General features: G+C 42.3%; 1 protein-coding gene across 4 annotated transcripts in view; it reads left to right on the top strand.

Moving 5' to 3' along the window:
* The first annotated feature begins 279 nt into the window (after nt 1-279).
* LOC113421963 (laminin subunit beta-1-like) overlaps nt 280-21,866 on the top strand; it is a 106,902-nt gene continuing 85,315 nt past the window's right edge. The window contains exons 1-2 of one of the 4 annotated variants that reach the window (XM_087954431.1): nt 280-423; nt 11,283-11,343. In XM_087954431.1, the coding sequence (XP_087810557.1) occupies nt 388-423; nt 11,283-11,343 (97 nt within the window). In that variant the 5' untranslated portion in view covers nt 280-387. Of the gene's footprint in view, nt 424-9,234; nt 9,503-11,282; nt 11,344-21,866 lie in introns of those variants that run through there. The other 3 variants (XM_087954432.1, XM_087954433.1, XM_087954430.1) reach the window with 3 other exon arrangements.

The raw sequence follows: 21,866 nt of genomic DNA, 5'->3' as shown, positions 1-21,866 counted from the left end.
CTGCTAGACCCAGGCATTAATAACCCTCCCCATCAGTGTGTAACTCAGGCCAAAACACCTGTATGCTGGATGAGAAAAGCCAGCGTTCCTTGGAGAACTACAGGGAATCACCTTTCCCTCCTGTCAGGCACCAGGCCATTCCCGGAAACGGGGAGAGTCTCTACCTAGTTGCAGTTATCTTGGCTCAACTGCCAAGGAGGGCTGGTCCCTCCCTCCCTTCCACCCGTCCCCTGGCACTGCATGAAGGGAGGAGGAGCTGCTGATAGAAGGAGCCCTTCTCCAGGAACAGGCAGCTCTGCAGAGCACTTTGCACCGCTTAAGGCAATAGAGCTCTTGCATGTGCAAGCTGCAGAGGGGCCCCAACTGGGCCACCCTCCCCAAATTGGCATGAGGCCTGGAGCCACAACCGAGTCTTCTTCCCAGGTAAGAGTTGGGCCTTTCCCTCTCCCTGTCTCTCTCCTTGCTCCTGGAGGCACCTGGCCGTGGCCATGAGAGATCCGTTATCCCCTTGTCTGGCCAGAACTTTTCTTTTTTTGTGTGTAGTGGAAATTTGTGGAGTGGATGACTGGATATGAAAGAGCTTCTTTGCAAGCCATCTTGTGTCCTTGGAAGGGGAAAGGTGGACAGTGCAGCCAACTCCTAAGGCTTTTGCCAGATGCATTTGGCTTCTTGGGGACTATCTAAAGAGGTTCTAGTTTAAATCCTTCTGGAATAACTGAGATATTCCTATCCTGCTTCCTTGTCTACTAACAGGAGTTATCAGGTTTCATCTCTTGCTTGGTGTCCTGGCTCAACTCAAAGGAAAGAGGATTGCTGTTCTGTAAGCAGTCGGTGCAAGAAAAGGATGTGCCCTGCTCAATTTATTTATCAATGTACAATTTTAATTTTATAACAGAGGATGGGGATTGGGAGACAACAGGCAGCACAGGTCAATGTCCAACTCCAGTGTCCTGGCCAAAGTAGGTCTTCCATCCATACATCTGAGATTGGAGGGATAAATATAATTTAATCCAGCAAAAGGGAGCAGAACAAAAGCTGCAATTGCAAAAGGAAAGCTGGAGTAGTTTCCCACCGAAGCTCAGACCTTGGAACTGAGCAGCCCAGGTGAGAATTAAATTTCTGGACAGGCTGCCAAGAGAGAAGACGGACATCCCCTTTCCAAACCTAAAATTCTTGCTCAAAACATTTTATGTTTAGAAATCCTGGCAAAAAAGATGATGAATCTAATGCTGTGTTAACCGAGGTTGGGAATCACCAATACCTTGTTATGAATGGGCATGCAACAAGATTACTATATATACTCTTGTTGCAAAAAGCTGCAGGGATTCCTTTTGCTATGCAAGAACAAGAAATGGTGTTTGGCACCACATTCAGAAAGCTGTTGCAGCTTCCATTAATAGTATTTTTTAAAAAGAACACCAAGTCTCCAGCCCTCAGATAATAAAAGGTACATGGAAGGAGGTTTGCTGAGGTTTTCAGGACTGAGGAATAAACTGAAAAAAAAGGGCATCGTTTAGATTTCCAGGGCATAGTTTTTGGCTTTCTTCTGTACCAAAATAATTTGTGCAAAATTGCTGCGGGTAATCCTTGACTTACAAACACAACTGAGAGAAACTTTGTTGTTGTTATGCAAGGTGGCTGTTCTGAGTTGGGCCCAATTTGATGACATTTTTGCCTTCGTGATTAAGTGAATCAGTGCAGGTGTGTTAAGGGAATCACACAGTCATTAAGTGAATCTGGCTTCCCTGATTGACTTTGATTTCTGGAAGCCAGATGGGAAGATCACAAATGGTGATCACTGCAACTCTTGTAAAGACATGCTGGTTGCCAAGCAACCAAATTTTAATCACATGACCGTGGGAAGGCAAGGTTGGTTGTAAGTGTAAGGGTTAGCTGTAAGTCACTTCTTGGTTGTAAGTGTAAGGGTTAGCTGTAAGTCACTTTTTTCAGTCCCATTGTCATTCTGAACGGTCACAAAACAAATAGTTGTAAATTGAGGATTACCTGTACAAATAGTCCTCAACTTACAACAGTTCGTTTAGTGACCACTCAAAATTACAAGGGCATTGAAAAATGAGGCACCTGGCCATTTTTCACAGTTATGACCTTTGCAGCATCCCCCTGGTCATGTGATCAAAATTCAGATGCTTGTCAACTGCCTCATATTTATGACCATTGTTGTGTCCCACAGTCACGGGGTCTCCTTTTACGACCTTCTGACAAGCAATATCTAATGGAGAATCCAGATTCACTTAACAACCCAGGTTACTAACTGATCAACTACAGCGATTCAGTTAATGACTGTGGCAAGAAACGGTCGTAAAACGGGGCAAAACTCACTGAACAAATGTCTCAACAGAAATTTTGGGCTCAATTGTGGTTGTAAGTTGAGAGAATTCTTTGGCCAAGTGTGATTGGACACACAAGGAATTTGTCTTGGTGCAATTGCTCTCAGTATACATAAAATAAAAGATACATTCGTCAAGAGTCATCAGGTACAACACTTAATGATAGTCATAGGGTACAATAAGCAATCAAGTCATACCAGGAAACAGTCAATATAAATCGTAAGGATACAAGTGACAAAGTTACAGTCATACAGTCACAAGTGGGAGGGGATGGGTGATAAGGAGTGATGAGAAGATTAATAGTAATAGTAGTGTAGTAGACTGGAAATAGCTGGACAGTGTTGAGGGAATTATTTGTTTAGCAGAGTGATGGCATTCAGGAAAAACCTGTCCTTGTGTCTAGTTGTTTTGTGTGCAGTGCTCTATAACATCGTTTTGAGGGTAGGAGTTGAAACAGTTTGTGTCCGGGATGTGAGGGGTCTGTAAATATTTTCATGGTCCTCTTTTTGACTTCTGCAGTATATAGGTCCTTGATGGAAGGCAGGTTGGTAGTAATTGTTTTTTCTGCAGTCCTAATTACTCTCTGAAGTCTGTGTCTGTCTTGTTGGGTTGCAGAGCCAAACGAGACAGTTATAGAGGTGCAGATGACAGACTCAATAATTCCTCTGTAGAACTATATCAGCAGCTCCTTGGGCAGTTTGAGCTTTCTGAGTTGGCGCAGAAAGAACATTCTTTGTAGTGCTTTTTTGATGACGTTATTGATGTTAGGTGTCCATTTTAGGTCTTGTGATATGATAGAAGTCAAGGACTACCTGTAATTTATGGGAATATTTTTTTTTCTTCTGATGTGCTTTATAGTTATATCTGATACTTTAGCCCCTGGACATGTCCCAGTAGTCCAATTTGGCTGAATACTTCCTAGGCTAAGGATGCAAATGCGTAGGCTGAAGAAAAGTGAGTGGTCCAAGGTCATCCAGTAAGCTTCAAGTGGTCTTCTCTTTGACCTTTAAGGCAGGGGTCCCCAACCACCGGTCCGCGGACTGGTACCGGTCCGCGGAACAAGTCCTACCGGGCCGCTGGTTGCTGGGCGCCATCATCTTTTTGATGAAAAAGTGCTTCCGGTGAGCTTTTCCGGGTAGAAAGCTCACGGAAGCACTTTTTCATCAAAAAGATGGTGGCGCAGCGCCCGGTGAGCTTTCCGGGTAGAAAGCTCACCGGAAGCACTTTTCATCAAAAAAAGATGGCGGCGCCAGAGCTTCCGTGAGCTTTTCCGGGTAGAAAGCTCACCGAAGCACTTTTTCATCAAAAAGATGGCGGCGCCAGAGCTTCCGGTGAGCTTTTCCGGGTAGAAAGCTCACCGGAAGCACTTTTCATCAAAGATGGCGGCGCCAGAGCTTCGGTGAGCTTTTCCGGGTAGAAATGGCTTTCTACCGGAAAGCTCACCGAAGCTTGGCCGCTTATCTTTGATGAAAGTGCTCCGTGAGGTCACCGGAAGCACTTTTCATCAAAAAGATGGTGGCGCCCAGCTGATGCCGGTACCGGGCGCGGCGCGCCCAGCTGATGCCGTACCGGGCCACGGCATAAAGGTTGGGGATCACTGCTTTAAGGATGCTCTCAGAGCAAGAATTGATATAGAAATGGCTAGTTTATACTATTATGTAAAAGTTAAAAAGTTGAGGTTCGATGTTACTATTTTATTCTACTGCACCAAAGGGAGTCGGAAGTCAGTGTCTTTTCTTTCTTTTTCCTTCTTGTCTACACTTTTCTCTTCCTCCCTATTTTTTTTTTATTATTTTCTTTTGTATTTTGTATTATAAATGAATAAAAAAAATTAAAACAGGGCAAGAAGATGGCTTTGATAATAGGAGACTACAGAGGCCAGTGATGCATTGTGCAAATGTAGGCCCGTTTTCTTAACCACACATAGCATTTGCTCAATTTTGGATTGACTCTGGACTCTTGTGCTTCCATTGTCTCTGTTGGGCAGCCAAGCTGATTTGCTTCCAGGTCAGTTGAGTGGCAAAGAGGAATCACTCCAAATATTGTTTCCTAATAGAAACAAGTTTCAAGGTCAGTTGGTTGCAGCGAGGAAAAGCAAGATCAAGCTCAGTGGATAGTGAAAATGTTAGTGTTGTGGAATGGAGTGCAAATGAATCTGATAAACCAAGATTTTAGGCTAGGCATGATTGAAGTTAGAGAAACATTGTCTCCTCATGCAAAATAAATTCCAGATGCTAAGTTAACTTATGAAAGGGGGACCGGAAACTGAGTCTGGCAGACCCCACATGTAGTTATCACACTACAAAAAAGATGTTGAGACTCTAGAAAGAGTGCAGAGAAGAACAAACAGGATGATTAGGGGATTGGAGGCTATAACATATGATGAATGGTTGCAGGAACTGGGCTTGGATAATCCAGTAAAGAGAAGGACCAGGGGAGACAGGATAGCAGTGTTCCAATATTTGAAAGGCTGCCACAGAGAGGAGGGGGTCAACCTATTTTTCAAAGCACCTGAAGGCCAGACAAGGAATAATGGATGGAAACTAATCAAGAGAGATTCAACTTTGAAATAAGGAGAAATTTTCTGACAGAACAATCAACCAATGGAACAGCTTTGCCTTCAGAAGTTGTGGGAGTTTCATCACTGGAAGATTTCAAGAAGAGACTGGACAGTGACTTGTCAGAAATGGTATAAAGTCTCCTGCTTGAGTAGGGAGTTGGACTAGATAACCTACAAGGTCCGTAATTCTATGCATTTTTCTGCTTAATAAGTTGTGAAAAAGAGTATTGAAGGAACAAAACAAATTCCTGAGCCAAAATCTCCAAACCACCAAACCCCTGAACTCAAGTAAGCTTCCTTAATAGCATACTTAGGCATTTGCAGATGCTGGCTCACGAGTTACCTTAAATCAGCACTTGTACTTTTTAAATGGAAATTAGTAAGTAACTAACCACAAAAGGTGGTTCGTGCCAACCTCTATTTTATTAACTGTTTCTTCTCACTATAAGAAGAAAATCTAACCCATGTTAACAAAAATAAGACGATTGACATTCAATGTCATTACTAGTCAACATTTATTGTACAACTATAGAAAGATTATTTGTACCCTTCCTTAGGTCGGCAGAACCTTGTATTCTGTCCGCAGCAGTTTTCAGAAAAACGTAGCTTAAGAATATAGTGTGGTCTCCATTCGTAAACTGGAGCACAATTGCAAGCAGAGCTTCTCCAAATAAGCAGGATGATGATCACATGAAAATAGGCCTTCTTGGTTGATTGATTGATTGATTGATTGATTGATTATGTGCTATCAAGTCATTTTTGACTCCTAGCAACAACATGTAGGTAATCCTTGATTTACAAGCTTTTGTTTATTTGAAGTTATAACAGCATTGAAAACAATGACTTGTAACTGGTTTTTTACACTTCTGAACATTGCAACGTCCCCATGGTCACGTGATCAAAATTCAGCTGCTTGGCAACTGGCTCATATTTATGACAGTTGCAGTGTCCTGGGGTCATGTGATCACCTTTTGCGACCTTCTGATAAGCAAAGTCAATGTGGAAGCCAGATTCAGTTAACAACCTTAACAACTGAAGTGATTCACTTAACGACTGGGTCAAGAAAGGTTGTAAAATGGGGCAAAACTTACTTAATAACTATCTCGCTCAGCAACAGAAATTTTAGGTTCAATTGTGGTCATAAATCGAGGACTACCTGATAGATTTCCCCCCACCCCCATAACAATATATTCCTAGCCTACTCTTTCAAATTACCCAATGGGACAGCTTCACACAGTGTGTCCAAAATATCATAGGTCATTTGAGTCTGGCCATTTGTACCGTGAGTGAAAACTCTTCATTGATTTGCTTGGTGATCCCTGCTTATTCGTTTTCTTGGTTATGCGCAGTATTCTCTATGTGAATCTTTTCTTGTAATCATTTGGGAATACATTCTTTTTTTTTCTCTTTCTCAAGAGCCAATTATTGATTACCCTCTTTTAGATTTTCCTAGCAAAGAAGTGTTAGTCTGGGACCTGCCAGAATTCCCAATTTTGGGGTATGCTACCTGGGATTTAATGGGAGTCAAACTTCAAAATATATAAAAGGCAGCAGGATACATAGCATTTCCCCAGTTAATGAAGTGTCTTATGTTGGATATATTTGGCCCTTCAGTGTTCTGAGATGTTAGTAATTTATATTTTTAGCTCTCCCCCTTTGAGGCAGAAATGAGTACCTGTCCCTCCAGGTTTCTCTCTTTTTCTAACTTGCAAGCATTTAGCTTTTGTGAGAGTAAGTTAATCCTTTGGCTTACTTCTGAATCTTTTGTTTCCCAATTCTTAGTCAGAAAGTCCTGGATGCCAATATATAAAATTTCAGAGCTCTAACTCTTCAGGAAGCGCACTAATAATACTGATACACCCACAAATGAGTCAGTGGACAGACTGATAAAACTAAGGGGCTTTAAAGGGAAAGTAAGCCTGTTATACACATCTTGGCAGTCAAATGATAGCCAGAGGAAAATCCAAGGTATTGAATATTCTTTATATATTTTTGTTGCCATTTTTCTTTTGTCCCAATGTTGAATGGAAAATAATTCAGCATCACTTTTCATTGCTGAATATATATATATATATATATATATGGATCTTTGATTATTCGGGTCTTCTCCTGCGTAAAATTGGAAGTAAATATATAGATATAGATATAGATTAGATATAGATATAGATATAGATATAGATATAGATATAGATATAGATATAGACATAGACATAGACATAGACATAGACATAGATATAGATATAGATATAGATATATATAAAACCCACCAATTGACTTTCTAGTTAAAGGTAGTCCTTGACAACAATTCATTTAGTGACCATTTAAAGTTATAAAAACACTGAAAAAAAAATGATTCATGACAATTTTTCACATGCATAACTGTTGTAGCATCCTCACGGTCACATGATCAGAATTTGGACACTTGACCACTGGCATATATTTATGATGGTAACAGTGTCCCAGGATCATGAGATGACCTTTGGGGACAGGTTTCACTTAACAACCGTGTTACTAACTTAAAAAATTGCAATGATTCATTTAACAAATGTGGCAAGAAAAGTCTCACAATGGGACAAAACTCACTGAACACATTTCCCATTTAGCAACCTAAATTTTGCGCTCAATTGCGGTCGTAAGTTGAGGACTACCCTGTATTGGTTTACTGAAGCCCGACAGCCCAGCCAGAAGGAAACACGAGAAAGTTTGTAAGCTATTGGGGCATGTTCCATTCTGCCTGCAATCCCAGTGATTTCATTTTGCTGCCAAAATCTCAGAAGGTCCTGTCAGGGGCTGGTTTCTGTACCAATTGGCAGACTTCTTCGTTGCCCGCCCTTTCTGCAGAGGAAAAAACGGAGAGGATCTCAGCTCATTCTAAGAACAGCTTTCTGCCTGGCTAAGCCCTTGACGGAGCCTCTGGGGAAAACACTCGCTTTTCCCACCCTGCCTCCTGCGTGTAAAAGAAAGCATCGTACCAAGTGGCTGGGGAGTGAACAAAGCTGAGAAGGGGAGGAAGGATAAGCTATTCTTGGTACCTTTATGAGAAAGCCTGGTGCAAGACACAGCAAGTACATTCCTGCCCTAACTCCGCCAGGCTCCCAGGGAACCGGTTGAGGCTGGGCCGGGTGGAAGCACAAGTGACGCCTTTGTCCTCACGGGCCCCAAAAAGCAGGCAGTGCTCTGCTTTTCAGGGCCTCTGAGAGGGGAATCCCTTGGCCTTCAGACCATGACCTCTCGCCCAAAAGGCAAGGCTGAGGCGTTGACCTTGTTTGGCGTGTAATTGCCCATCAGGGAGCCGCTTCTCTAAACACCGTGGTGCTTGGACTCCCTTTCGTTACAGGTGGTCCTTGACTCACAACCACAATTGAGCCCAACATTTGTGTTTGCTAAAGCGAGACAGTTGTTAAATGAATTTTGCCCTCATTTTACAACCTAATAAACTTGATAAATTCAACCCTGCTGCTGTTAAATACGGTGGTTAAGTGCATATGGCTTTCCCGTTGCCTTCGCTTGTCAAAAAATTGCCAAGGGTGATCTCGTGACCCTCGGGGATACAGCAATGGTCATAAATATGAGTCAGTTGCCAAGCGTCTGAATTTTGATCACCTGACCATTGGGATGCTGCAAGATAAGTATGAAAAAACGGTCATTAGTCACCTTTTTTCCCCAGTGCCATTTGAAGGGTTGCTAAATGAACTTCGAATGGTCACTAAATGAACAGTTCTAATTATAGAAAAGTAATAGAATAGAATAGAATTCTTTATTGGCCAAGTGTGATTGGACACGCAAGGAATTTGTCTTTGGTGCAAATGCTCTCAGTGTACATAAAAGAAAAGATACATTGGTCAAGAGTCAAGAATCATAAGGTAAGTTGAGGACTTCCTGTTATTTGAAAGTCTGAGGAGGTTTCTGGTCCTTTGGCAGGACAGCGAGCCTGAATCCTTCCTTCAGGATGTCATGGATCACAAACTGGCCAGGTTTTAGTCTGCCCCCCCCCCCTCTTGTCTCAAGCATCCGAAGTCTGGTGAGGCCTGTTTAGGAACGAAGCAGCGAGGGGCCTGTTTTGCTCTCGCCTCCTCTATGGGAGATTCCTCTTGTCTTTCACTCCTTTCAGACAGCCAACGCCGGGCCTGCGCCTGGAGCGGAGCAGGCAGACTTTGTGTGCCATGGAGCAGAAAAGAATAGGCTGTGACATTCCCGTAGCTTAGAGACCGTTAGGCCCTTTCAGAGTCCCAGCTCCATTTGAATGAAGCTCAGCCTCCAGCACTGCTTTGCCCTCATGGAGAGCGGGCGGGCGGGTGGGAAAAGCCGGATTATTTTTTTACCCATCGGCACTTGAGTTTGCACAGCAGAGTTCTCACGCTGCCCGGACAACAGGGAATTAGGACATTTTAGCTGGACAAGTGGAAAGTCCCTTATTGGTGAAGGAAAGGGGAAGAATCGCTTCTTCTCTAAATTCTGGAGGCCGGAGGAACAGATGAAACCACAGGTGAGAGGCCCACGCTGCTGGCCTTCATGAAGTGAGTATGAGAACATCCTGGAGGAGAAGGCAGCCAGGATGGAAAAAGGACCGCACTTCTCTGGCTGGGACCCTGGGGTAGGCTGGGCTCAATTCCGCCCCAGAGTGATTTTCCTCCTGGTCAATTTATACCCAGGCTAGAAAGAATAACATTTTAATGCTAAAGAGCATAGCGGTTGCTTGGGGTGTTTGTTTTGCAAAGTGTGTGTATCTGATGGGAATGGCATATTATCCACAGCAGGATTTTTCTAATATTGTTACAGGGAGGTTCATGTGGTGTTTGTGTGAGAAATATAGGCTGAGGTCTGTGGCTCATACAGAAAGGACGACTGATGTGTCTTTTCACCCATGCACCAACTCTCCAGTTCTCAGATTGTGTTTCCTTCTCATAACCTTTCCTTCCTTCCCTCCCTCTTTTCCTTCCTTCCCTCCCTCTTTTCCTTCCTCTCTTTCTCTCCTTCCTTCCTTCCCTTTGTTTCTCAGTCTTTTCCTTCCTTTCTTTCTTCTTTCTCTCTCTTTCTTTCTTTCTTTCTTTCTTTCTTTCTTTTCTTTCTTCCTCTTTCTTCTTTCTTTCTTTCTTTCTTCTTCCTTCCTTCCTTCCTTCCTTCCTTCCTTCCTTCCTTCCTTCCTTCCTTCCTTCCTTCCTTCCTTCCTTCCTTTTCTTACTTCCATCCATCTGGGTCCTTCTCTTTCTACCTGTCATCTCCTCTCAGTTTTTCCTTTGGCACATACAATTTATGTTCATTTTTCTCCCTGAAAACACAGGCAGGCAGACCAATATATTAATTTATAGGCATGTCTCTCTAAAGGGAAGAGGTGATCAGCAAATGAAATAAAGTTGCTTCAATTTCAGCTTCAGTTCAGTCTAAATAGATGCAAATTTTAATTTTTCTGAATGAGGAAAAAAACCCCACATACTCTTTGTTACTCTACTCATGGTTGCCTTGAAAATCCTACTGTGAGCTTTTTCTATCATATGCTGCCTGTATGAGCTACTATCCGCCTCCCCCCACCAGAGTATAGGTAACTCAGGGTTTAACACACACACACACACACACACACACACACCAAAATGTGAAGGATGAAGGAAGGAGAATTTTAGAAAATGCCAAGGGAAAAAAAATCTCATTTTTTTTGCCTTCAGAGGATTTTTTTTAAAGAATTGGTTAAGATTGGCTGAGAGTGCTGCAAAATGTAGACCAAAACTGAATTTTGCTTTGCAAAACTGAATTCTAATATTTATATAATACATTTTATTTCCTCCTATTTTCCCAAATGGCAAAAACTAAGAAGAGGATACAAAAAAAAAATCTAATAATAAAAAAAGTTTGCATCTTTCCTTCTATTTGGATATTATTAAAAAAAAACTTATTTTGCTATCCTAGGTAGATGTAACTTGTGCCTAAACTCCACTAACAGATTGGATCTCTTGAGTAAACACACTTAGAGTTGCTGTTTTAATTTAATCAACATGTTATATAGTAAACTCTTATATGACTTTATAAAGTATAAATGATGTGCTGTATTTCATGTTTATTTAAACTTGTAAATAAACTTTTATTTAACAATGGAATAAATACATGTGTGCCAGTCTTCTCTATATTTTTTTGCTGGGAGAGGAAGATTTGACCCAAATATTCTAAATGTATTTATTTGTCTATTTATTAATTAAATTTATATGCTGCTCATCTCACTTTATGGCTTAAAATTTCCTTAATTTAATTAATTAGTTACTAATTAATAAACTGAATTCCAGTTCTTCCACCATTATATAAGCCCCTGTTCCTACACCTTTCTTAGATAGGACAGACAAGAAAAGTCAGGATTTTAATTTCTGCTTTTTTTTTTTAACCTGCAGGTTGAAATGTTGAAATTCTCTGCCATGCCAATGGTACTGCTGTACTACTTGACTCTCTGGGGTAAGTGTTGATACAGGAGCTGTCATTGGTCTGGGCTAAATCCTATAGAACAGGGGTCCCAAACTTGGCAACTTTAAGACTTGTGGACTTCAACTCCCAGAATTCTCCAGCCAGTATAGCTAGTTGGAGAATTCTGGGAGTTGAAGTCCACAAGTCTTAAAGTTGCCAAGTTTGGGGACCCCTGTCCTATAGGCATATATTTTGTGAATGAGCAGTCTTGACATCCGCTGGCTGGTTATGACATAGGTCAGGAGTCTCCAAACCCAGCAGCTTTAAGACTTATGGACTTCAACTCCCAGAATTCTTCACCCAGAATTCTGAGAATTGAATTTCACAAGTTTTAAAGTTGCCAAGTTTGGAAATGCCTGCTGTGTAGGTGGATGCAATTAGTTGGCCACACATTAAGCTTGTGACTGGGTAAGCTTGTAAATTTCTCCTAGCTTTGGGGCATACTTGTTGCTTGCCCAAAACGGATCCATTTGGAGCAGTTTTTTCTTTTTCCATTTTTTTCTGGGCCAGCAACAGAGACAGGCTGGGAAGCTTGAAGCTGCCATCTTATTTTTTTTTTTTTTGCAGGATTACTGAATTACTGGTCTCTGACAGTTTTTCTTTTGCAATCCAAAATGCTGGTTATCACCTTTAAACAGTGGTGGGATTCAATTTTTTTCTACTACCGGTTCTGTGGGCGTAGCTTGGTGGGCATGGCAGGGGAAGGATACTGTAAAATCTCCAGTCAGAGGTGGTATTTGCCGGTTCTCTGAACTACTCAAAATTTCCACTACTGGTTCTCCAGAACTGGTCAGAACCTGCTGAATACCACCTCTGCCTTTAAAGCTCTATGTGGCTTTGGGGCCAGGTTATCTGAAAGGTAACAGGTTCCCTATTATATCCACCTGACCTACCAGGTTGGGAGGGCAGGGTATGATATAGGTCCCATCGATTAGGGATTCTTATTTAGTGAGGCCATGAAAAAGGTAGTGGCCCCTTTCTCGATGGAATATCATCCCTCCCTCCCCAAAAAGATATGGTTGATTCCACCCTTTCGCTTTTCCGAAAGGCCCTAATAACATGATTTTCTCAGTCGGTCTGGGGACCACGAATGGAGATGGAGCCGATCAAGTGGCTCATCTGATTATGTTATTGTTGCTATGGGGCGGGGGTTGGGGTTTTATTATCCATTGCAGTTTTAAATGTTGTAAGCCGCCAATGTTGTAAGCCGCCCAGAGTCACCTCTGTGTGTGAATTGGGTGGCTATTTAAATTTGTCAAATAAAGGAAGAAAGAAAGGGAGAGGGGTGGGAGGGAGGGGAGGAAGGAAGGCAGATAGGTAGGCATGGGTCTAGTTCTACTTTCTGTAAAGTACATCTTTGGATACAGTAAAAATTTCATTCATAAATGTAGTATACTCAGAATCATTGTTATAAATTGGAAGAACACACTCTACAATGTCAAGTTCCACTCAATTATGGGCCACTGATTAGTTCTAAAATATTTCATTTGCATGCAGAAGGCTCTAAATCCTGTCTAACTAATTTATCTAAATTTCGGAAAGAGTCACTATCAGTCAAAATAGATATGAAAAACTAATTTAGCTGATTGCGGCTCAACTCTTCCTCGTGTCATAATGAATTTCAGATTTGGCTTAGGATGGATAGCCCCAGGCATTGAGATCTAGGAGCGAAAATTTTGGACTGATACAAAGCTTTGGTGGAACCATCTTCAAATGCATATATCTGATTGATACATTTAAGTGATTATTCATATGATTTTTGCATCATGGGTTATGTACTGGGTTAAGAATTTGGTGCTATGCTTCAGGTGCCAGGTTAGAAACCAGCAGATAGCGATTTCTAGTCCTGCTTAAACACAAAGCTAGCTGGGGGACTTAGTCACTCTCTTCTAGGAAGGAGGGGGCAAATGCAAACTTCCAAAATCTGACTTGAAGGCAAAAAATAATAATAATCAAAAACCCAACTTTATTATTGTAGTTCATATAAAAATATGTATGCATGCTTGTGCAGTTGTAAAAACAGATGTACACACATATACCTAAGCCAGAGCGATAAAGGTAGCTTAAGTAGAGGGTTTTATTTTGTGCATCCTACTCTAGAAATCTCAGCAGAACAAAATCCCAAAGCTTAAAGCAGGAAGGGTTAAAAAAAATTAAAAGACCTGTATGAAAAGATATACTCTTGATTATGCTTCCCGGGGATGGCAATATCTTGCTCCACAGAGTTGCTTGCCAAGGTTTCCATGTCGCCCATAGGACAAAGCGTTTTCTGTCTGATTGTAACTCATATATCTCTGTCAGTTTCCAACACATTTCAGTCAGGCCATGCATGTAACGACACGCCTTGATCATCCTGTGCACCACTCAAGCCCTGGAGGCCCATTACTAGTCCAACTAGGTCACAGCAAGCATTGGTAGGAGTATAGTCAGGCTCTGAGAGCAGCTGGCACTGTGCCACATCTATTTACAGCTGCACAGGTAACTTCAAATGCTGACAGTAGATTCTGGTGGGTCGGTCCTAAAATTTAGCAATAGCACTTAAGACTTATATACCGCTTCATAGCGCTTTACAGTCCTCTCTGCGTAGTTTACGAATGTCAGCATATTGCCCCCAGCAATCTAGTTCTTCATTTTACCAACCTCAGAAGGATGGAAGACTGAGTCAACCTTGAACCGGTCAGGATCAAACTCTTGGCAGTGGGCAGAGTTAGCCTGCAATACTGTATTCTAACCACTGCGCCACCAGGGCTCAGAGGAGAACGGGCCAAGATCTGCCTAAAAACTCTACCCATCATCCTTGTAATGTGTCCAATATACTCTGCATATTGTTGGAACCACCTTCTTCTTCTTCTTCTTCTTTTTTAAAAGTTGCCTAGGGTTTAAGGCAGGATCTTGAGAACACTGATAATTCTCAAATATATATCGATGTACAATGCTTCTTGATCATTTAATGATTCCTACATCTCATATTCCAATGCTTTTTTGAGAAAGTATGATGGGACACTCTGTAACTGCATCCGTCTTTCCCTGAGAGAAATATCACAAATTGCTTTCAACAATGATGCTTAACCTTCGGGTAGATAAAGTAAAATAACAAGGGAGCAATTGAATATGTAAAAAGTCTCCCCTCTGAATAATTGCAAGCCATCAAATATATCTAGAACGACAATGTTTTTTTTTTATTGCCCTTCTGAAATTGACACTGACAGCAATTATTATTAGCTGGATTTTCATCTTCCAGAAGCTCAAGGCATTTTAATTTAATGTCCCATTCTCCATCCACATTCTAGACAGAGAGGACCACTGGTTTGAAAAAGAGGTAAAAGAGTCCATCTGTGTCAAAACTGAATAGCCCTCTTTCAAGAGAGAGGGGGGGAAATGACACCACCTATCTCTTGTTTACAACACAGTCCTTTCAGCGGTTCCAAGAAGGTTCCACACCCATTTGCACTCTGATTCAGGTATCCTGAGGGCACAGATAATCCCCCACGGGGCCTCAGACTCTCAGAAAGCTAATGACCCACTTTCAAAGTGCAAAGAACCAGATGACTGCAAGGAATATAAATCCTTCCATTCCCCTTGATTTCAGCCAGAACTGAGGATGCTTCTTGGATGAGGAGTGAAACATCTTCAAGGAAAAAGCAAAGCAAATCCAATTGCCTTTTGAAAAAGCAGCTTGGGGACATCCATGATTCGGATGATTGAGAATCTCCATAGACATTCACACAACAAGAATTCAGTGAAGTAGGTTGAATGGAGAAATAGTAACTCCTGTAAAGGACCCTAACGGACTTCCATGACTGAGTGCGGATTTAATTGGGGTGTTCCTGATCCTAGCAAAACCCCTTAACATTATATTACACTTTCCCTTTGATGAAGCTTCTCTCCATCTATCTCAAGAAAAGGCTTGGCCATGTTGGAAGAAATATCCTTCTGGGTTCAGTTCCAATTGGGAAGGAAGACATTGAAAACATGGTGCCTGCTTGGACAGATGGTTTACTGGTAGACAGGACCACACGGCTTGGAGATCCTGGGCGAAAAGGGAAGAGATGCTGAGAGTCTCTGCCCTCTCTGGGCTTTGAACTTCCTGGGGCACAGGAAGTGTATCCTGATTGGTTGCTGTCAGAGGTCTTAGCTAGCGTTGTAGGTTGCCTGGGTGCTAAGTTTGCTTGAAACTTGCTGGGTGGTGCCATGAAGGCAGGGGTGGGGATTCTACCGGTTCTGCCTGGTTCTGCCAAAGTGGTACCTCTGAAGTTCAGAGAACTGGTTCTCTCTCACGATCTTTCTCTCCTTCTGTTGGGCCGTCCTTTTCCTACTTTTTCAACCTCAGCTGCTTTGTGCGGCACAGTTGAGGTTGAAAAAGCAGGAAAGGAGAGGATGGTCAAACGTTGCGTACGCACACGCAGTGCTTGTCAGCTGTGCGGGTGGCACAGCTGATGATTTGCTTCAAATGCTGCACCTGCACGCGCAGTGCGTGTTTGGCGCACTCACCGAACCAGTTATAACACCGTTTGAGTCCCACCCCTGAAAGAAGGGCAACTAAATGGCTCTGCCTGAAGGAGGTAGATCTTTGTTATGTAGAATAGACTGGCCCAGGCCTTAATGGCCCATTAACAAAGGTGTGGTGGTGGGGGGGTTGAGTTTCTGCCTCTCTGAGTTTCTACTTCTCTTTTAGGGGAAATATTCTGCCTTTTTAGTGTGTATCCCAAAATATTTCACTTCTCTAGGAAGCTTTTAACTTCCAACAGCCGGAGGCAAAAGAAACTTTGCCCCTATTTGAGACCCATGGAAAGACATTTCTTAACAGGTGTGGCTTCCAAGCATTTTGACCTCCTACTTTCTTAGAAATTAACTCTCCTGAATGCCCAGGTGTGGCCCTTTGGAATGCACGAGGTTTGTGCATTCCAATGTGGCTGGGCAGACACATTGTGTGAGTTAATGATTGGCAAAGATTTGGAGGTGGGAGGTTAGCTATTAATAATTAAAAAAAAAAAAAGCAGAAGGCAAAGAACAGGTTGAGTTGTGAGGCCGAGTTGGAGATGGAGCACTAAGCTCTAAATAGCTGGTGGAACGAGGCCCATGTGTACGGGCAACACTCCAACACTTCTGTGACCCACTAAATTCCCATGTGAAAATTCAAGCAGCAGTCACAACATGGCTCGGAATTTATTCATTCCCACCGTTGCAATAGTAAATAATAGGGGAAACCTCCCTAGTCTCTCTGCCAGAATCAGAAATGGGTGGAATTATAAATAATCAAACCCTCCCTGTGCTAAATGTTATGGCACTGGTCCACTTGAGCTTCCTCCTCCCAACTGACAGGATCCGAGGCAGGGTTGGGCCTCCTCTGCCAAGGCGGACATCCTTCGTGCCTGTTAGACTCAGTCTTGAACACATGACAGTCCCTTTTTCAGGTCCTCTTAGTAAGCTGCAGAGTCATAAAAGGAGAGAAGGATTTTTTTTTCTTCTTGGTTCTAAAGAGGTGTAAAGTAGAGTCTACATCAAAGTTTATTTTTTATGTTTCGAGAACAACGTTCATCTTTTCATTGTTGCAGATAGACAGTTGAGCAGCATGGTAGTCTATTGCTGAAGATGCTTGCCTCCCACTTCGAAGGTTGTGAGTTCAATCCTAGGGAATGGCAGATATTTCTCTCCTAGCGCACAAAGAAAAAATATCTGTTGTGAACTCCGCATGGTGTCAGGAAGGGCATCTGGCCAGTAAATGCTTAGCTTCATCCAGTCACCCTGACTTCATTCTGAATTAAGGGATTATTAGAGGATCGTAAAATGAGAGTTTATCGTTGCAGATGGATGGCTCTGTATTTCAGAAGTATCTTATTAGTTTGCATTGATCCTGACATATGAGCATCTTGGAGATAAACAGAACTACAACTTTGGGTCATCCTCCCTGAATCTATCTCAAAGTGTAGTGCCTAAAACTGGGTGTAGCACAATTCAAACTAAAGCAAAATGATTGCTTCCTACCGAAATGATATTTCTACCAATGAAGCCTCAAATTTCCCTTCTTCACAGCCACGTTACTCATATTCTATTTGCAATCAACTACTCCAATCCTATTGTTTATCAAGTGTTCTTACCAAGCTAAATAGCCACCATTTTATATCTGGGCCTGTGATTTCTATCATGTCAATGAGAAACTTTGCATTGGTCTCTGCTGCATTTCATTTTCAGCAATTTTCTCTAACGTATCAAGATCATTTTTGAATTTTATTCTGGCTTCCAGAGTGTTAGCTAGCCCATCCAATTTTGTATTATCTAAAATTTAATAATCATTCTCTACCTGTCCTCATTCAATTCATTAATAAAACATATTTTAAAAATATGTGAATCTTTGGGCACTCCATCACTACTTCACTGTTGATAAAGTGCTAATGAGCACTCCTCAAATAAGATGTTCAAATAAGGTCTCTGTCTACCTGATTTTCAGGGCATTCAGTTCATTCTTTAATTAACTTGCTAATCAAGCAGAAAGTGCTTTACAAAATCCTTTGCTGAAATCAAGATAACATATGCATGCAGCTTTCCCATATTTTATAAATTGGAACTACCTGGTTTAAAAAAAAAACAGATAACTTTAGTGGGGCAAAGTTTCCTGAGAAGTCTATGCTGATTTTTAGTAATTACCACATTGTTCTCAAGAGTGCTTCAAGATCCATTCAGGATTTGCTCTAGAATTTTCCGAGGTTGTCTGATCTACAGTTCCATGGGTTCCCCTTTTCTCCCTTATTTCTTTTTTCCTGATTCTTGAAGTAGAGACAAATTGTCCCTTTTACCAGTTCTTGTTGTTCAGTATCCTAGGATGACATTCTTCTGATCCTGGAGATTTAAATTCATCCAAATAAATAGATATTTCAAGATGATGTTTACATTCTGATTTTCCCCTCTACCAGTCACTTTGATTTATATATAATGTAATGTATGGTTGAGTGTAACAGATTTTTTAATACCCTGTGGCTAAGAACAAAACAACAACACACCAGAGGTGGTATTCAGCAGGTTCTGACCCGTTCTGGAGAACCGGTAACAGAAATTTTGAGTAGTTCGGAGAACCAGCAAATACCACCTCTGATTGGCCCCACCCCCATCTATTCTCTGCCTCCTGAGTCCCAGCTGATTGGCTGGGTCTTCTTTTGTTGCCCTGCACAGGAGAATGGAGCTGGAAAGCAGGTTAGTGGGGTGGTAAGAGAATGGGATTTTGCAGTATCCTTCCCCCAGGAATGGCCACCAAGCCATGCCTACCAAGCCACACCCACAGAACTGGTAGTAATATTTTTTTTGAATCCCACCACTGAACCACACCCCTGTCTCACATGGGCTGAGGATGAGACGAAAACAATGTCAGTAGGACATGGCAGAAAAGAGACGCTGCCAAGATATAGCGGTGGTGGGATTAATCCAATCAAAATCTTTGTTTTAAACTTTAGGCCAGGAAACACTTCAATAAATATAAATATAATAAATATATATAAACCTGTAATGAATAAAACTAAAAAGTAGACATAAAATGCCACACAACTACATAAAGTAAACAAAATAATAATACAGGTAACAATAGCAATTACCAATTTTTTTATTGTGGGTAATCCTTGATTGTGACCGCAACCGAGAGCAGAATTTCCATCGCTAAGCTAGGTGATTGTTAAGTGAGTTGTGGCCAGTTTTATGACCTTTTTTGCAATAGTCATTAAGCGAATCACTGCAGTTGTTAAGTGCTTTATGTGATTAAATGAATCCAGCTTCCCTCACTGACTTTGCTTCTCAGAAGCTGGTTGGGAAATCACAAATGGTGATCACACTGCCCTAGGATGCTGCAACCATTGTAAATGCCGGTTGCATGGATTTTGATGATGTGATGGTAAGGATGCTGCAGTTGTCGTAAGTGCGAGCACCGGTCATAAGTTACTTTTTCTTTCAGTGTTGTAACTTTGAGCAGTCGCTAAATGAATAGTTGTAGGGTTGAGGACTACCTATACTTGTTAATCGTAGGCAAGATGGATGGCACAATCGTTGGCACAAAACTGGGCAACTGGGAAAGGTGATGAGTCAGAACCAAAGAAACTTCTTGGACGAGAAGTTGAAATGTCTTCAAGGAAAAAAACACCAAGAAAAAGTCTAGCTGCCTTTTGAAAAACACCTTGGTGATAAAGGGATCATGTGGTCCTCAGTGAGGAATTCTGTCTCCTGCTTAACTCCCAGTTGGTTCTTCTTAGGATTCTAATTATGCAATTCCATGATGGACATTAGATTTCAAGACGCGTGATTAAAATTCACTGCAAAAACACACCACAACCTGGGGAAAGGATCCCCAGAGAATGAGTAAGGTTTTGGGTTCTCCCTGTAGCCTGACCTCCTCCCCTGCCAGAAGCAAGCATTTGCAGACGAGTGGCTGAGGGAGTTAGAGTTCCCAGATGTGGGTTTGTTTATTATTTTAATCTTCAGTATGTGCATAGTAGATCATTAGTGTGTTTGGAGAGAAAAATCACAGTTATTAGCTTCTCCTTCAGGAAGGGAATACAAAATAAGAATTTATTTTTCATTCTATTCCCTCCAGAACTAAAAGGCATTTTTACCGTGAGTCAGAGTCAGTTTCATTCATGATCTGCTTTCTTCCACTGATATCCAGGGGTGGGCTGCTGGGGGTTTGCAGGGGTTCAGGAGAGCCCCAAATCTGTGCAGTTCGGAGAACTCCCAAATCCCACTCTTGGTTGGCCCTGCCCACCCCTCCCCTCCCCTGCCCTCCCAGGAGTCCCCACGCAGCCCATTTTGGATGCAGGTAAGTGCAGGGCATACGCAGAGGCTCTGGGAGGGTGAAAAATGGGCTGTCATGCCCTTGATAGAGTCATACTCTGAGGGAGAGGAGGAACAGCCGACAGGGAGTGGAGGTGTGGCTCCAGAGGTTGAAGAGGAGGCTGGGGAAGGGCAGAGGCCGGTTGGGCAGTCAGAGGAAGAGCCAGGTCCATCCCCTCTTCCTCATAGGACACGCAGGGAGGAACGGAGAAGGAAACAACTTGGCTTACGAGAGAGGAAGCGGCCATGATCCCCCTCATTAGTTGCAGCTGGGGAGAATAGTATATAAGAGAGACGGTTACAACACAGCATTGCCAGAAGCAAAGCGTGTTTTATTTTGGGCTGAAATTATCTTGGTTGGCATCCTTCCAACTGACTGTGCCTTGTTATCTCCTTGAATTTGGTAATTACTTATCCTGGTCTGTTGTGGAAATTTCTTCATTGTAGTTTGTTTGGTTTTTTATTTCACCTCTATCTGTTCATTAAGTTCGGACTTGTATTGCTTTCTTTTGAAGACTATTTTTGAGTAAGTTGTACCTCCAACTGAGAAATATTGAACAGTGGGGCAAAATTGGAGGCATTAAAGGACATTTATTTATGTTTTGGATTTTGTTACGTTTGTGTTACACTCCGGGTTATCACACAGGCCTCCTGGAAGTTTGGGAAGGCTGGAAATGGGCCCGTTTTGGCTTCCAGAGAGGCTCCAGAGCCCGGGGAGGCCGTTTTCGCCCTCCCGGAGGCTCAAGAAAAGCCTCTGGAGCCTGGGGAGGGACAAAAAAACCCACACCCACCAAGGTGCAGGAGGACGACTAGGTCACACCCACCATGGCCACGCCCACCCAGCGACTGGGCAAAGAACCCTTTGCTAAAATTTTGGAAGCCTATCCCTGTTGATACCTAATGGTAACTCATGGTATATAGTTCTAGGATTTTACAACAATGCATTTTGTATTTCATGGCAAGACAGAATGAACATTTTTTCTGAAGCAGCTGTTCCTAGCTGACCAGTCTGTTGTCTGTTATCAAAAGAAAGTATATATCCATACACATACATACAGATAACAGATAATCAGAGTTGGAAGGGACCTTATAGGTCATCTAGTCCAACCCCCCTGCCCAAGCGGGAGACCCGACACCATTTCTGACAGATGGGAGTCCAGTCTCTTCTTGAAAGTCTCAAGTGATGACGCTCCCACAACTTCCGAAGGCAAAGCTGTCCCATTGGTTGATTGTTCTCACTGTCAGAAAGTTTCTCCTTATTTCCAGGTTAAATCTCTCCTTGTTCAGTTTCTATTCATTATTCCTTATCTGGCCTACAGGAGCTTTAGAAAATAGCTTGACCCAGGGGTGGGATTCAAAAATTTTAACAACTGGTTCGGTGGGCGTGGCTTAGGTGGTGGGTGTGGCTTGGTGGTCATGTGACTGAGTGGATGTGGCTTGGTGGTCATGTGACTTGTTGGGCGCAGCCAACTCAATATCACTCACATCGCGGCACGCATCTCCTCGCCTGGCCTCTCATGACTGGGGATGCTGCAACAGTCATGTGAAAAATGGTCATAAGTCACTTTTTTCAGTGCCATTGTGTAGAGTTGTAATTGCAGGAATGTCTTTATCTTTGATGGCAAACCTCAGAGAAAAGAATGTTTCCAAGCAAATACAACTCAGGCAAACAAAGTTACTCATCTAAAGGAGGATTAGAGAGAGGA

This window comes from Notechis scutatus, chromosome 2, assembly GCF_049901735.1.
Source record: "Notechis scutatus isolate UNSWTSFEM ecotype Mainland chromosome 2, rNotScu1.2, whole genome shotgun sequence".
Lineage (NCBI taxonomy): Eukaryota > Metazoa > Chordata > Lepidosauria > Squamata > Elapidae > Notechis > Notechis scutatus.
This window is presented reverse-complemented; position numbering and strand designations above follow the sequence as displayed.